The sequence below is a fragment of the Heteronotia binoei genome, chromosome 21, assembly GCF_032191835.1.
Source record: "Heteronotia binoei isolate CCM8104 ecotype False Entrance Well chromosome 21, APGP_CSIRO_Hbin_v1, whole genome shotgun sequence".
Taxonomy (NCBI): domain Eukaryota; kingdom Metazoa; phylum Chordata; class Lepidosauria; order Squamata; family Gekkonidae; genus Heteronotia; species Heteronotia binoei.
Genome location: NC_083243.1, coordinates 172,867,228 through 172,883,054, shown reverse-complemented (window position 1 = coordinate 172,883,054; position 15,827 = coordinate 172,867,228). Strand labels below are relative to the sequence as shown.

General features: G+C 44.6%; 1 protein-coding gene across 1 annotated transcript in view; it reads right to left on the bottom strand.

The window, feature by feature from the left end:
* The window catches only part of RAB15 (RAB15, member RAS oncogene family), a 34,312-nt gene extending 29,057 nt beyond the window's left edge, over positions 1–5,255 (bottom strand). The window contains exon 1 of the mRNA XM_060261851.1: positions 5,041–5,255. Coding sequence (XP_060117834.1) covers positions 5,041–5,164 — 124 coding nt within the window. The 5' untranslated portion in view covers positions 5,165–5,255. The remainder of the gene's footprint in view (positions 1–5,040) is intronic.
* Positions 5,256–15,827: the final 10,572 nt, after the last annotated feature.

Below are 15,827 nucleotides of genomic sequence, written 5' to 3'. Positions count from 1 at the left end.
TTCTCCTGGTAACCACTGTTGCCAATCTCCAGGTGAGGGCTGGGGATCACTCAGAATGACAACTGCTCTCCAGATGGCAGAGATCAGCTCCCCTTGAGGTGTGGGGCAGGGGGGAATGAATGCCTTCACTTGAGTGGGTGGGAAGACAGCAAGGGTGGCAGACACTCGCCCAGAGGCCTTCAGTGGTATTTTTCCATGTTGATGGGAAATTCCTGGAGATTCTGTGGTAGACTTTGAGGAGGGCATAGGAGTTAGGGCTTCAGAGTGGGGTCTGCCAGACTCAGGTCCTTGCTGTGGAAGCTGATTGACTGATTTCAGACCAGTCACAGACTTCCAGCCTAACTGCCTCACAGGGTTGTTGTTCAAAGTGGACAAAAGAGAATTATGTAAACTGATTTGGTTCCCCACCCTGCACTGTGGAGAAAGACAGCCTATGTAGAAGCTGCAGGGAGGGGGAAGGAGATGGAAAGCTGAAGTCAGAGGGGGCAGATAAAGAGGAGATAGGTTGCCAACTCCAGGTTATGGAATTCATGGATATTTAAGGGGTGGGGTTTGAGGAGGAGTGGAACCTCAGACACGTACAATGCCATTTCCTCCTAGGGAACCACTGGAGATCACTCAGATTTACAACTGCTCTCTAGATAGCAAAGATAAGCTCCCCTTAAGGTGGGAGGGAAGTTAATGCTTTCACTTAGGTGGATGGGAAGACAGCAAGGGTGGCAGGCACTTGCCCAGAGCCTCCTTCTAGAGTCCATTGTATTGTTTCGCCACAATGGGCCTTACTCCTGGTGTTAAATAAAACCTTTTAAAGCAAAATTTAAAAGCACCCCAAGTGCCAATTTAAAGCGTTTAAGGTCAAGGGTGATCATAGGTTCCCTTCCCTCAGGTTCCTGGGCTGAGCAAATAGCCAAAATATACCTTACTGACAGGGTGGGACAACCAAAGTTTCTTCAGGGGAGAAGAAAACAGATTACCTGGGCTGCTCAGTCAGTGAAGGGACAGAAAAAGGGAGGGAAAATTTAGCCTATGAGAGAGGGAAGTGGAAGGAGTCTGTCATAACAACAATGGCTCTCTATGAACTTCACCAGAAGACTAATTCACTTCCATACTGTCTGCGTACAATGTTGCTTCAACAGGAATTAAACCACTGTTCCCTCTGTTCTATTTGCATCGAAAAAGGGAATATATATGCAAGACAGATGCCATCTTCCCTAATTTATCTTCATGCTTCATATAACTTTTAAGTATTACAGATGCATTTAAAAACAATCTTATTCTACTGTGCATCTCAGCTCTATGTCCTAAAATAGCCTGTGATGGAGAAAGTACCCACTGCCTGTAAAATTACGTAAATATTGGAATATTCAATTCTAGCTGATCAATAGCTAGCAGTAACATATGCCACCTACAGATTCAATGTATTCCATTAATGGTCTTAACACTTCTCTACGCCTCTAGCTTCTGACCTAGCCCAGACAAATTGGGCCAGTAGAGGAAGACTGCATTTCATAGAAGACAATTCCATCAAGGGCTCAGGCTTGCACAGGGTGCTTGAATTTTACAGTTCGGCTGTAGCTCTATTAAACAAAGGGAAATGCAGAAGCAGTCAGGAATACAACCTGAACCCCCATCCTGTCCACCCACACAGCTTATTTCTAAACAAAGCGAAATGACAAGCCAAAATGCCAACAATGCAAACCATACAGAAAACCATGCAATGTTGTGGCTGTATCCCAGCTTGGTATGCTTTTTAACAAACGAACAACTTACATTTTGAAAAGGTTTCAGTCAAAGGAAACCTCTTTAGCAGCAAAACTTACTAGCTCCATCAGGAGCCTTAGGGTCATAGGACATGTGGTACAGGAGAACCATGTTCAGGGTTCTAATTTGGGTTTAAAGGCTAAAAGAGGGGAAATAATCTGGATTGGGAGACTGAATCAACCATTCCCTTTTGCCTTATTTAAAATGTTTCCCTCAGTTGCTATTCTCCTTACGGAAAAAAATATACATATGACACACACACAGGGTCAGGTCAGCCACACCTTCTCAGCCTAACCATCTACCTCACATTGTTGTTGTAATAAAGTGCAGAACAATAGATGCCACCCTGAGTTCATTGGAGAGAGAGAAAGGGATAAAAGTATACTAAATACATTACATAACGTGAGGAGGGGCGATTGACATCAGATGACTAGTACAGGGGGAAGAGTCATTCCCCTCTTTCTGCACTGTGGGTCAGACAACCACAAATTCCCCACAGTTCTATTTAGTTTGGCATTTATGGGTTGGAATAATTGAGAGAAATCATTAACCAATGACCCTACTTCTCCAACAGTTGACTTTTGGTATCTTCTGATCAGATAGCTATTGGATACTCAAAAGCATGCACCATGTCCTATATCTTGCCTCTTAAATAAGTGTGGTGAAAGAAACCAACACAGGGCTGCCTCCATTAAACAGCACTACCATCATCATATAGTTTTTGTTTAAGGACTTTTCACCACACTCCCCCTTCAACCGAAGCATCGTTTCTTCACACTCTTGTTTTAAGTCAACTGGCATCACTGCAGACAGTTCAAAAACCTTCATTCCTTGGCTGACAGTTGCTAGATGCCAGAATCAAGTCACAGAGCGATCGTGCCAACAACCAAGGATATGACAGAGACGTTGGTTAAGGTGATGGTTTCCACGGATCTACCCCCCACATCCACATTTCATCGATATTCCTCATAACAGGTAGGATCAAAGTGTGGTATCCAACTATATGCTATCATTGCTTCTCTAATAATAATAAGAATAGTAAACTGTGTGCCATCAAGTCACAACCAACTCATAGCAACCACAAGACCATGGGGTTTTCAAGGGAAGAGATTAGCAGAGGTAGTTTGCCATTGCCTACATACCAATCCCATAAGAACATAAGCAAAGCCATGTTGGATCAGGCCATTGGTCTATCCCAGCGGCGTCACTAGGGTGGGGCCAAGGGGGCCATTGGCCCTCCCCCAGAGCATTCTCATTGGCCCCAGGAAGGGGCTGGCCCTGGACAACGGAGCCTCCAGCAGCCCGCCGCATCGCGGCGTGGCTGCCGGGGAGATTTCCCCCCCCCCTCCGGAGGAGAGAGCGGGCAAACTAGCGCGCTTTTGGCAGGGGGCGGGGCTTCTGTGTGCCTTTGGAAGCCTCCGCTGGATATCTGTCCTGAGGCCCGGCACACCCCCGCCAGCGCGGCCCAGCCTAGAGGTGTGAATGCTGGGAAGCCGGCCGTGCCTCTCGGGCCGCAGCTGTATTTCCGTCGGTATATCCTCTGACTGTGTGCGGCGCGCTCCTGGGGCCTGCCGGGCCAAACAGGAACCCCGGGAGCCGAGAGGGGTTGTGTGCGGAGGGGGTGACGCAGGCCTCCAAAAGGGGTGATGCCCAATGGGGGGGGGGTGACTTGAACCAGTTACACCCCAGGGTGCAACCCACCCTAGTGACGCCTCTGGCCCATCCAGTCCAACACTTTGTTACACAGTGACCAAGAAACAGGTACCAGCAGGAGATCCACCAGCAGGGCCGACTCCAAAAGCCTTCTTTGGTAGTATGCCTTCTAAGTACTAACTGTGGCCAGCCCTGCTTAGCCTCCAAGCTCTGATGAGAGAGGGCTATGCTTAGCAGGCTGCTACATCTCTAAAGATACCCAATTTTTCCAGCTGGCTCCATATCTTCCAGGCTTAATTTCTAAAACGAAGAACACTGGTCACTGCGTAACGAAGTGTTGGACTGGATGGGCCAATGGCCTGATCCAACATGGCTTTGCTTATGTTCTTATGGGATTGGTATGTAGGGAAGCATAGGCTTCCCTAAACTCATGCCTTCTGATCTAGAAGCCACCCCACTCCCATCCAACTATGAAGGTCTGGCTGAAGGAACTTCCATTCATGCGGCTGTATTTTTATTTCGAGGACAAAACAGCTAAGGCTTGCTTCTGCAAACAGATTTTGAAGCTAAGACCCCAAACGCACCACCTCTTGAATCATAACCATTTTCAGTAAGCTCTGTGTGAAATAAAAACACCCAGAACTCAGGAAAATAAGGCACTGTCTTACTGAACAAATGCATTACCTCACTTAGGGCTGCTTCGTGTGTTGCATTATTAGCTCATGAATGTGTTCCCACAAGTCACTCTTGTGCCTAAAAATAGAATGGGCTTATACCGTAGTTGCTGTAGGTTCCATATCGTCAGCACACATACATGAATGAATGCTTACTCCCACAAAAAGCCACTGCTCAGAAGCAGGCCTGTTCCATGCAAAGGTTTTCGATGCAGGAGTGATTTGCAAGGAAGGTTTAAAGTAACAATGCGGTGAAAAGACTTCCATCTCTAGAACCAGCACAACAATGCTATCAGTCTCAGAAACTGGAAAGCAAAGGGCCTTTCTCTCGCATTCTTTCTCCCCCACCCCACAGGACTAATGGCTCAAAGCCTACCTCCTGTTAGCGGACACTGACGTTGTTTTTATTTGAGCCTTCGAGGTGCACTAGCATTATTGCATCAGGCAGCGGAGGCTACTGAATGAAATCCAGCTCCTCACAACCGAGGCAACAACAGCAAGGCCGGGGGTATTGATACATCTAACAGGTAACTGAGCGCCATGGCACTAAAGAAAAGGGAGGGCCATGGCACTAAAGAAAAGTATCAGCCCCTGCTTCAGGCAGCTCTGTCCTCTCCGTCCCTAAGCACCCCACTACCCTCCTGCAACGGGCAGGTGCATTCGTGCACCGGCTCCAGAGCTGCAGCCGTCTTTACGCGCGGTGCACCCCCCGCCCCCACCTCGATCACGGGAGCAGAGGCGAAGCCCCCAAACATCCCAAGCGTCGCCCGCCGGACTCCTGTCCTCAGCCGGATACTCTCCCAGGTAGCGCACAAAGAACAGCATCCTCCCGGGCGCAAGCGAGTCCTCTCGGCCCTCCCAGCCCTTTGTCCCCGTCGGAGAGGCCGTGCTACCCACTGGTCCTCCCCGCCCCCCGCTGGTCTTCCCCCTTCCCGCTTCACTCCCCCAGTACCGATGGTGGAGATGTGCGAAGGGTGGAACTCGTTGTCGGTGAAGCGGCACAGCAAGCAAGTCTTGCCCACGCCCGAGTCCCCGATGAGCAGCAGGCGGAAAAGCACGTCGTACTGCTTGGCCATGGCGGGGGCCGCTCCGGCTTCAGCCCCGCGCGGCGCCCGCTGCCATCCCAGCTGAGCGTTTCCCCCGCCGGTTCGCGGCGCCTGTCTGTTCCGAGCGGCGAGCAGGCGGGCGGGGGAAAGAGACCTGGAGGCGGGCTGGCTCGCAGCAGCCCCGGCGCCGGGGGGATACCCGGAAGAGTCCCAGGAATTGGCGCGGAGGTGAGTGGGGGGTTGCTACTGCTGGGGAAAAACCTCTCGGCTGGGCGCTGCAGGCAGGCAAAGGAGGAGAAGTCGACGGCGCCGCCACTGCTGCTCCCTACTGGAGAGGGGAGAGCACGGCTGGTTCGCAGCCAGCGCGCCTTGCATGGATCGCGCCTTCCAGAGAGCGAGCGCGCTACCTTGGGGAACACGTGCCCAGCAACCGGCAGAAGGGGTGGAGACCTGGAAGGCGGCCTGTTTGAATGCCGCAAAGTAGGCAAGGGCTCAGGAACGCTCGCCGGCTGCAGAACATATCCCTGGGTTTCACCACCAGCTTGACAGCAGAACATAAGAGAAGCCATGTTGGATCAGGCCAACGGCCCATCCAGTCCAACGGAGAGCCAGTTTGGTGTAGTGGTTAAGTGTGCGGACTCTTATCTGGGAGAACCAGGTTTGATCCCCCACTTGCACCTGCTAGCATGGCCTTGGGTCAGCCATAGCTCTGGCAGAGGTTGTCCTTGAAAGGGCAGCTGCTGGGAGAGCCCTCTCCAGCCCCACCCACCCCACAGGGTGTCTGTTGTGGGGGAGGAAGGGAAAGGAGATTGTGATCCGCTCTGAGACTCTTCGGAGTGGAGGGCGGGATATAAATCCAATATCTTCTTCTTCTTCTGTATCACACAGTGGCCAGTAATTTATACACACACACACACACTGTGGCTAATAGCCACTGATGGACCTCTGCTCCATATTGTTATGGAGGTTGTGTTCATCTGGGGTTCCAAGTCCAATTCAAGAAACATCTAGGGGCTTTGGTGGTGGAGCCAGGAGAAGGGTTGTGACAAGCATAATTTAACTCCAAAGGGCGTTCTGGCCATCACACTTAAAGGGACCGCACACACCTTTTAAATGCTTTCCTTCCATTGGAAATAATGAAGGATAGAGGCACCTTCTTTGAGGGCTCATAGAATTGGACCCCCTGGTCCAATCTTTTTGAAACTTGGGAGAGTCTTTTGAGGAGAGGCATTGGATGCTATGCTGAAAATGTGGTGCATCTACCTAAAAAAACAACCCCCTCCCCCAGAGACCCAGATACCTACGGAACAATTCATTATACCCTATGGGAATCGGTCTCCATAGGGACTAATGGAGTGCCCAGCACTCCTCCCCCCCCCTGCTTTCTGATGACCCTGAGGCGGGGAGAGGGCCTCCAAAGTGGGGGATCCCCTGCCCCTACCTGGGGATTGGCAACCCTATGTTCATCCCTAGGGCTGAGCTCTGAAACATGGAAAAGATTACGTGAACACATTTCCTGAGCAAATACAGAGTGCATTTATTTCATTATGAGGAACTTCAAAGTAATCCATGATCCATCCCACCCATTACATCAGGAAAAGATTGTCCAGATTTTAGCCACAAATTTCTCTTGTTCTAGAAATTAAGTACTGAATATCCTGCAGGTTCTGTATTGTTTCATCTTATCTCGTTTGTCTGCTTTCTTCTCATCCAGTGCCGGAAGCTAAGCTATAGAGAACATGAGAAGTAATCAGAGAGAGTCCTCTTGTTTAAGTGCAGAGCACCATTGCACTTGACACTGAGTACTGAATAAGCACAGCACGCCACAACATCTGGAATTGGAGGCAGAGATGGATTTAAGCATAACCTACGTAAACTTTAGAACTCCATATTATGAGGAACTTCTAAATACAAAAAGAAAGGAAAAAAAATCTAAATTATCATTTTTGGCAATGCTGTGGGACCTCTTAAACTTCACATAGTTTAGGGCCTCAGCATTCCACTGAGTCTGATTGGATGACAAGATTTCCACAAGGAAAGGAAGATGGAATTTCAAATACTGTTGTGCCTCAGTCCTTTAGTTTTAGATATCGTAATAGCTTGTACAAAATAAGAAGGAAAATACCTTTTATTGGGTCAATGTCTGTTGAATAAGCAACCATTCTAAGTTACAGAGCATCCCCATCAGATAAATTGTACATTAAGGCATGCCAATAAAGGTATTGAAATTGAATTTAAGGCATGTGTATTAGATAATATGGCAGAAATATAGGTGAGACAGTGCAGTTCTATACAACAGCCTGAATTTGCTTAGGCCTCTCTGTTTGGTTCTCCCATAAGGCATTGCAGGAGACTCTTCAGCCTGACAATTCACCTTGCACTCTGCTCTGAAAGAACGGTATACATTTCTGAGTTCCAGCCTCAAAGCTAGATATGAGGACCTGTGGCTCCAAACTCCTGTCTTGACAGGGAGGATGTTTTTAACCTATTAACATAATGACTCCAGTCAGAGTCTTCTGGTCAGAAAAGGGAAGGATCTGAGCATTGTCAGGACCACCCGATTTCTTGATTGATAGCTAATTTGGATTCTAGAGGTATTTAACACCAGTGCTTGAGATGCTAAGTGCTCTCTGCAACACCGTGGTTAGATCTTGTCAGAGCAGCTGAAACGCATTCCTAAATAGATAATAGTCTCTAAATGAATAAGTGTACTATTTGTTTATAAATATTGGTTTGTATTTTCTGTTCTGTAAGATGAATATTGACATTGCTTCTTACTTGAAAATTTGTGCAGTATGGTTTTCTTTCAATAAATCTTAGATACTTTGGAACAGGTTCTCTCCCTCCCTCACAGATTATGGGGTTCCTGCCAGTTTCAATTCCCCCCCCCCCCCCATCAAGACCGGTGGGATGGGAGTCCTATGAAAGGTTCCCATACTCCTAAATTCCCTAACAAGCATATTTTAAAGTTATTTTGCATAAGAACCAGTGTGGTGTAGGGGTTAAAGTGAAATGTGTGCACAAAATTGTGTGTGCACAAAATTGTACCCTAACTGTTTCTGATTTAGCTGATAGGATGCTGTTCTCTCGCACTCTCATTTCCTTCAATGTGCATGTGACGGACTTAGGCAAGTTAGCCTGGAAGCTGGGGAACAGCCTTGCAATAATTGGCTGGGCCACAGCTATGGTAACGAAAATGTAGCAAATTGAGAGACGCTTGGAGGGAAGTAAAAAGCCTGAAAGTTGAGCTTTAGGACTGGAACAGTTCAGATCAGTCTGGGAACTGTGGAGATCAGTCTGAGAAGTGAGAAGTTAAGCCAGAGAACTGAAGCTGATCAGTTGTGAAAGCAACTGGAAAGGAGCTGAGACAGCCTGTGAGCTGAGTTCCTTGGGAGACAGAACAGTTTCTGTCTGTAAGAGAGTAATTGGGCAGAAGGGGGCAAAATCAGGCACCTTCTGTGAGGAGAAACTCTCTGAGGAGATCTGTCAGCACATCAGGGCAGTCTCCTGGTCTAAATAAGAACACTCTAACATTTAAATACTGGGGATAGCTTCTTGTGGCCAGGAAGGATTCCCGAGTCAGACAAGGAATCTAGCTGGCTGGAACACACAGGATTGAGGGGCTAGAAGAGCACTCAAAAGGTGTGGATCCTGAATGCTAGTGTGTGAATCTGAGGGAATTTTGATCTGGCACAAGTCAGAAGTCTTGGGAGGGACGGTGGCTCAGTGGCAGAGCATCTGCTTGGGAAGCAGAAGGTCCCAGGTTCAATCCCTGGCATCTCCAAAAAGGTCCAGGCAAGTAGGCGTGAAAAAACTTCATCTTGAGACCCTGGAGAGCCGCTGCCAGTCTGAGTAGACAATACTGACTTTGATGGACCAAAGGTCTGATTCAGTATAAGGCAGCTTCATATGTTCAAAAGTCCTAAGTCCCCAGTGTGTATGGAAAAGAGTGTATGATCGTTTATTATTTTTATGATTTAAAAGGGCCTGAGCATAGGGCTATCCCATCTCTGCCTAGAAGTCCTAGTGCTAATTAGGCACTGCCTGCCTATCAAGATTTTATTTATTACTATAGCCTGCCTGATGTTAGCTCATAGTTATTAAGCCTGCCTTTTTATATCTTTTTGGAACTATCTCAGCCTGACAATTCTCTGGTGTTGAGAGATTGTTTATTTTGAATTTCTGCCTGCCAACTGATTTGCCTTCAAATAACTAATTAATATTATTTTATCCCTCTCTCTTACGTTTTGTGAGCCAATAAATATTCTTTGTGCTTTTTGAAATTCAAAAACTGTCTGGTGCCTAGTTTACTTTAGTTCTGACAGGATTTCTGTATATGTTCCCGAGGGGCTGAGGGAAGGTGACTGGGGGGAAATTTATAGTAGTCACCCTCCCAAGCTGTCCGTGACCGGTTCCTTACAGTGCATAAGAACCCTTCCTCTCCCTAACTTCCCTTTCTCCCCTATCTTATACATAACTGAAGTGCCAGTGTGGTGTAGTGGTTAGAGTGGGATCTAGTAAAACCAAGTTTAAATCCCCATGGAAGCCTGATGGGTTACCTTGGAACAGACACACACTCTCAGTCTAATTACCTCACAGGGTTATTGTGAGGATAAAATGGAAGACAGCAGAATAATGTAAGCTGTTCTGGGTCCCCCCAGGGGACAAAGGCAAAGTATAAGTGAAGTAAATATCCATTCTTATCATTTTTCAAATATAGTTGTAAACATGCCTTTTAAAAATACTGTAGTGCTGTGTACTTTCAAGATCCACCACACAGACACATGCACTTACACATACTGTAGGCTGGGAGGGATTACTAAACCTCCCAGACAGAGATGTCTTAATTTATACACCAAATGCTTTTATGTTGCAAGAGCCAAAGGCAACAGCTTCCTTGCTAAAACGCACAGTCTAATAAGTTAAAGCAGTTTTTCTGCTACAGATTAACACAGCTTCTGATTCCCAGTAGCACAGAGTTGCCAGTATTTGGATATTGTATAGGACTCATGAAAGAGACTGTAAGGCAGAGTTCTGTTAATCTGTACAGTATCAAAAAAACACTGTACGGTGTATATTTATTAAACCATTTCACCTGCGGAAATCCAGCCAAGTGTAAATTAAAAGCATATGCCATCCAGAATTCCTTTAAGCGCAGCAGATGTAAGTATATTTACTTAACAGTGGATTACGGGATTTACATCTGTGATGGACTGTAGTTTTTCAAAACTTTGAAATGCTGTACAAACAGAGTAAAGGACTGTGGAGGGTTAATTTTTTCACAGGAAGGAGAGCCTTGAGTGACAGGCTGCTCCAAGTAATCTGATTGGTTAGCATTAGCTGAGCAGAGAAAGATTGGAGAGCTGCATGTTGAGGAGAGAGTCAGTCAGATTTCTGCCTTGACTGAGTTGAGTACTGGAAGTCTGATTTCAGCCCCAGCTGAGAACAGTCAAGTATTGACTGTTTTGGAATTCAGCCCTGACTGAGAGCTGTTTAATCCAAGACAGGAGAACTGGTGGAAGCTGACCAGGAAGTCACTGTGGAAAGCTCAAGAAACTCTCATTAGCCTGAAACATAAGAACTGAGGTCTTTGCATGTACTGGTTTTACCTCAGAAATTTTGACCTCTGATTTTACATGACCTTTCCCCTCTATTTTCATTAAAATATTCTGCTGATTTGAAATATAAAAACATCTAAGGGCCATTAAAAGCGGATCCTAATCCTTCCCTCAGGTTCCTGGGTTGAGCAAACAGCCAACATATTGTACTTTGAAAGGGTGGAACAGCCAGAGTTCTTCAGCAAAGAGGAAAACACATTATGAGGGTGGCTCAGTTAGTAAAGGAAAAGAAAACTGGAGGGAAAATTTTGCCTCTGAGGGAAGGAAGTGGATGAGGCCATCATAATATCCAAATAAGGGGTCTATATTGTTAAAGGCCAAGAATGAACTCCTGTGGTTTATGCTTAGGAGAAATCTTTAAAATGAAACGAATGTCTCTTTATAGCCTACTCCACATTACTTTACCTTTTCCCCATGTAAAACAGCATCAAACTTTTGATTAAACAGACTTCCACTCATGTCTGTGCCCATAAAAGTGCTCTTTGAGCTCCTTTTGACTTTGCCATCTGTGAATGAGGCAAATGCAGAACAGAAAGCAGGACAAAACATATTTAAAAATGAATGCATATTCTATTTAATGGAGAATGAAATTGTCTATAAACTATGGTAAGCATCAAGGTGTCGAAAGGGAGTTTAAAAAGTTGTGGCATAGGCTGCATTCACACAGATATTGCCTTATCACTGCACAATAGCAATCATTCATAGCTGGGTTTTCCTGTTTGGACAAGACAATCAAGATGCAAATGATTGCTTCAGTGCAACAAGAGCACAATATCCAGTGATGTGTTGATGCAGACATAGAAAGTATTGGACAGTGATTAAAATGGGGGAAAGTGTGAAGAGGTTGGAATGACGTAAAGAAGGTCTCAAAAGGAGGAAATAATTTTGCACTGCCCTGGAATGCAAAACGTTTTTTCCTTGCCAGAATCCTATATACCTTTAAGAGGGAATAAGCACCACTGAACCCAAGTGGGATTTACTTCTAAATACACATTCTTAGGATCATGCTATATAGGTAATACACTAAAATAATCTATACCCTGCTAGCCAGGTGTGAAGTTAGCTGCAGTGCTGACTTTGTTGTTCAGACTGTCAATGTATTTGTGTCCTCCTGGCAAGCAATACAGCACAGGCAGCTGAAGAAAGACAGCATTCCAAAGTGGAGAATCAAGGTTGTTATCTGCATGGTAAACTGAGAGTTGTTTTTTCAAGGCTATTCGGCACAGCTGTAGCAAGATGAACACACTTTCCTATTCATTGCAGAAATTTAACAACAGGATCCAAAACTAGGGCCAAACTAGTCTCACCCTAAGTGGTCAGAAGCAATGCGGACAGTTCTGCTTTCTATATAGGAAACTCTATAATGACATGTATATAAGTTCCTTCTTCAAGTTTGTCAGTACTCACATTGGTTGCTATGGTAGGTCTCTATGACAGTGTCCTCACTTCCATTGTTCTGAGCTGCTCAGTGTAAGTCCTGATAACATTTACAGAAAAAGTCAGCTCTTTATGACTGACATCGTGCAGGAGAACAAGTGACATCACCTCTACATTGCTGTCCTAGTTTTGAACGGTGTCAGATTGCTAAATGGGAAAGATCAAAATAGGTGAAGACTGCTGTGATTATAGTAATAATGAAAACCTCAGGATGCTAAGTCCAGCCTGGACATAACCCTATTTATCCCAAGTATTACAAGTTAACACTAGAAAAATTCATCTTCTATGTCTGAGAGAACTCTGAATGGGTCTATTTCAGAATGTGCCACTGATCTTGAAGTAGCCTACTAAATGCAGAAAATGGAGATAATATAAATGTACTTCCACACAACATCTCAAGGCTTCCAGCTGAAAATGCTCATAAAGAAGCAATAGCAGCAGCACACCTTTATTGGCATAACCAAAGAGATATAGAGAGACTTGTCAACCAAACAACAATCCAATATATCTGTTCAAGGCATAAACGGCTAAAATAAGATTAAGAATCACAATAAAACCTGCTTAGGATAATTTTTGACAATTTCAGTCAAGAATCTGACAACAGCTCTTGTGATATCGGTTATGCTGTCATTTAGTAGGAAATGGCAATCAATCCTATTTTCTTGATTATAAGATGGTATCTAACAGAACCTTCCAGAGGCTAGTATACAGTTGGCAGTTCAATAAAATATGCTGGGTGTAACCAGGCGAGCTTGACCTGCATAGACAATGTCTCTCGCTATAATGGACTTGAAGAAATCTCCCATAGAGAACATTGGAGAAGCATGAAAATGAAGCATTGTTATTACTGGTTATCATGCCTACAATGAGACAGCATGATACAAAAAAAAAGGCACAGCCTTCAATACTTCTATATGCCCTAGTCCCTCCTAAGATAAAAAGATTCTAAACTCATCACATGGTATATGTCAGAAACTTGATCATTAGCATACCGTTTACAGAAGTGTCTTGCTTTATCTCTGAAAATTCACCTAGGATTGGTCAAAATATATACTGTGAGGCTTAAACTAGAAATGAAGAGAACAGTCAAATTTCTTGTTCACGTGTCTGCACTACCATGTTTATAGGAGAGCTGCATTTAATTTTTATACCTAAAGGCATACACAGATGAAGAGAGCGGAACATACTGAGGCAGTTTTCTTCCAGCCGAGCTCCAATACTGGCCATGAGGTGGACTGGGGTAGGGGGAATACTGAACCAACAGAGCAATGGGGGCAGGCGATTCAAAATACCTTGTTGTCAGCCATCCTGAAAGAAGACCTCACCCATTCTGCATAATATGCAAGTGAGGTAGACCCATGAATAAACAAAGGTAACTGCTCCATCATACCTAATTTAATCATGGCTGGTAGTATTTTACCTAGTTATGAAACAATAACAGTTTCATGAGAAGACTGGTCGGAACTATTTTTACTACTGACAGAATAATATGGGTGTGTTATTATTTCCATATGGGAGACAGATTCTTCATATTTGGATGAAAAAATCTCAACACTTTGAATGTACTAAATAATCTCACCTGGGAAAACTGACATAAGGCTTGATGCCCACACTCCAGAGAGGCTTACAAACTCATTTTAATTTGCTGACTATAAACAATAACTGCACCATTTAGTCTCATATGAAATAGCAAACTCCTCTGCAGTGTAATTTTCTTGTGCCCTCCTCTACTTTAGAGCAGTAAGTTGTTATGTTATTATATTTAAGTTTTTTCATTTTGCTGCTTTGGATATAAGGGTAATTTAAATTTTCAGATTACAACCTTACCTCTTACCATTTCCCAGGGTGATTTCTCTCCCCTCTCTTAAGTAGTTTTCCCCACCCAAGGCTGCACTCATTTGCATTGAATTTCAAATGATTTCAGTGGAACTTCCTTCTAAGAAAGCAGGTAGATAGCACTGGGCAACACAATCTAAGCAATCCTACTCAAGAATAAGTGCCACTGAATTCATTTGAAATGCAATGCTTTACTCCCAGAAAAGTGTGCACAAAATCGCAGTCTTACAGCTGCTAGCTTACTTCAGTGGTGTACTGTTCTTTCACTCCTGTTTGTGTAGACATTCAACAACCTTATCTTCAGTGTGCATAACTTTTCTCCTCTAATTTTTATGCTTGTTATTGAAATGAAAGAGCCAGTGTGGTATAATGCTTAGAGCAGGGGTGTCAAACTAATTTATTATGAGGGCCTGATCTGACTTAAATGAGACCTTGTCAGGCTAAGCCATGTGTGTCATAAAATGTAATGCCAGGTAGCAGATATATAAACTTTATAAAGGACACAGACAAACGCAAATACTTTTTAAAAGCTTAAAATAAAACATACTTGAAACATTAGCACTTGTTGGTCTTAAATGTGCTTTCTTTGTAACTCTCCTGTGCAATCCAGGGAACTGGGCAAAAGAAGCTCTGGCACTTTCCTTCCTTCCCCAGAGGACCTGGAAAGGGAGGAGCCTCAGCCAACAGAAGGAAGAGAGGCTTGGCTTAGTAGCTCTGCTGTGTGACTGAGAAAGTCTAGTAAAACAAGCTATTCCTCCTGCTTTCCTTTGCTCTGTAGCTCCTGTGCGATTGAGCAAGCCTGGCAAAGCAAGCTATGATGCAGAAGGAAGCAAGAGAGAGAGAGAGAAGGAAGCAGACGACAGCCAGTTGCTCAGGGGCCTGATTCAGCCCCCAGGCCACATGTTTGACACCCTTGGATTAGAGCATCAGTCTAGGATCTGGGAGACCCTGGTTCAAATCCTTGCTTTGCCATGGAAATCCGCTAAGTGACCGTGGACCAGTCATATAATCTCAGTCTGACCTACCTCATAGGATTGTTATGAGGATAAAATACAAGACAAGAAAAGCAAATAAGTGCCTTTTGTTCTAATTTTGGAGAAAGGTCAGGTCTAATTAAGATATATACGGTAGCTTCAAGGCCTGTAAATGCAAAAAAAACCACCCCTCCCACAAAAAAATTGGTTGTTACAACACTAATTGCATGCTAATAACTAAACATACCTAAAGGACAAAAATGCTGGCACTTAAAAACTATAAAAAGGAAAACAAAATGTGTATTGCGGCATAAGCTCTTGCTATTTCCTAAGCAAACCTATTACCTCATGTAGCAGAAATCATTAGCATCCAACCATGATCTGGTTGAGAGAAAAGAAGCACAATAAATTATAAGGGGAAAGTAATGTTAACTCAGAATACATTTTGAAGCCTCTGCAAATCAAGGGCTGGTAATGACTTTGAGAAAAAATATTGAAGAAAAAATAGAGGCTTTTGTGTAGGTGAAACTTTTCATGGCATTGAAGTAATACAATCTGCTAAATAATATCCTGTTAAACATATATTAAGGGAGCAGTACATTTTTTCTACGGGTTGCTGGCAACCCTGGGGTTGCCAACTTCCAGGCGGTGTCTGGAGATCTCATGGGATTACAACTGATCTCCAAGCAACAGAGATCAGTTCACCTGGAGAAACTGTCCACTCAACAGCATTATATTCCATTGAAGTCCCTGCCAAACCCTGCCTCCTCAAACTTCACCTCAATATCTCCAGGTATTTCCCAACCTGGAGCTGGCAACTCTAAGACA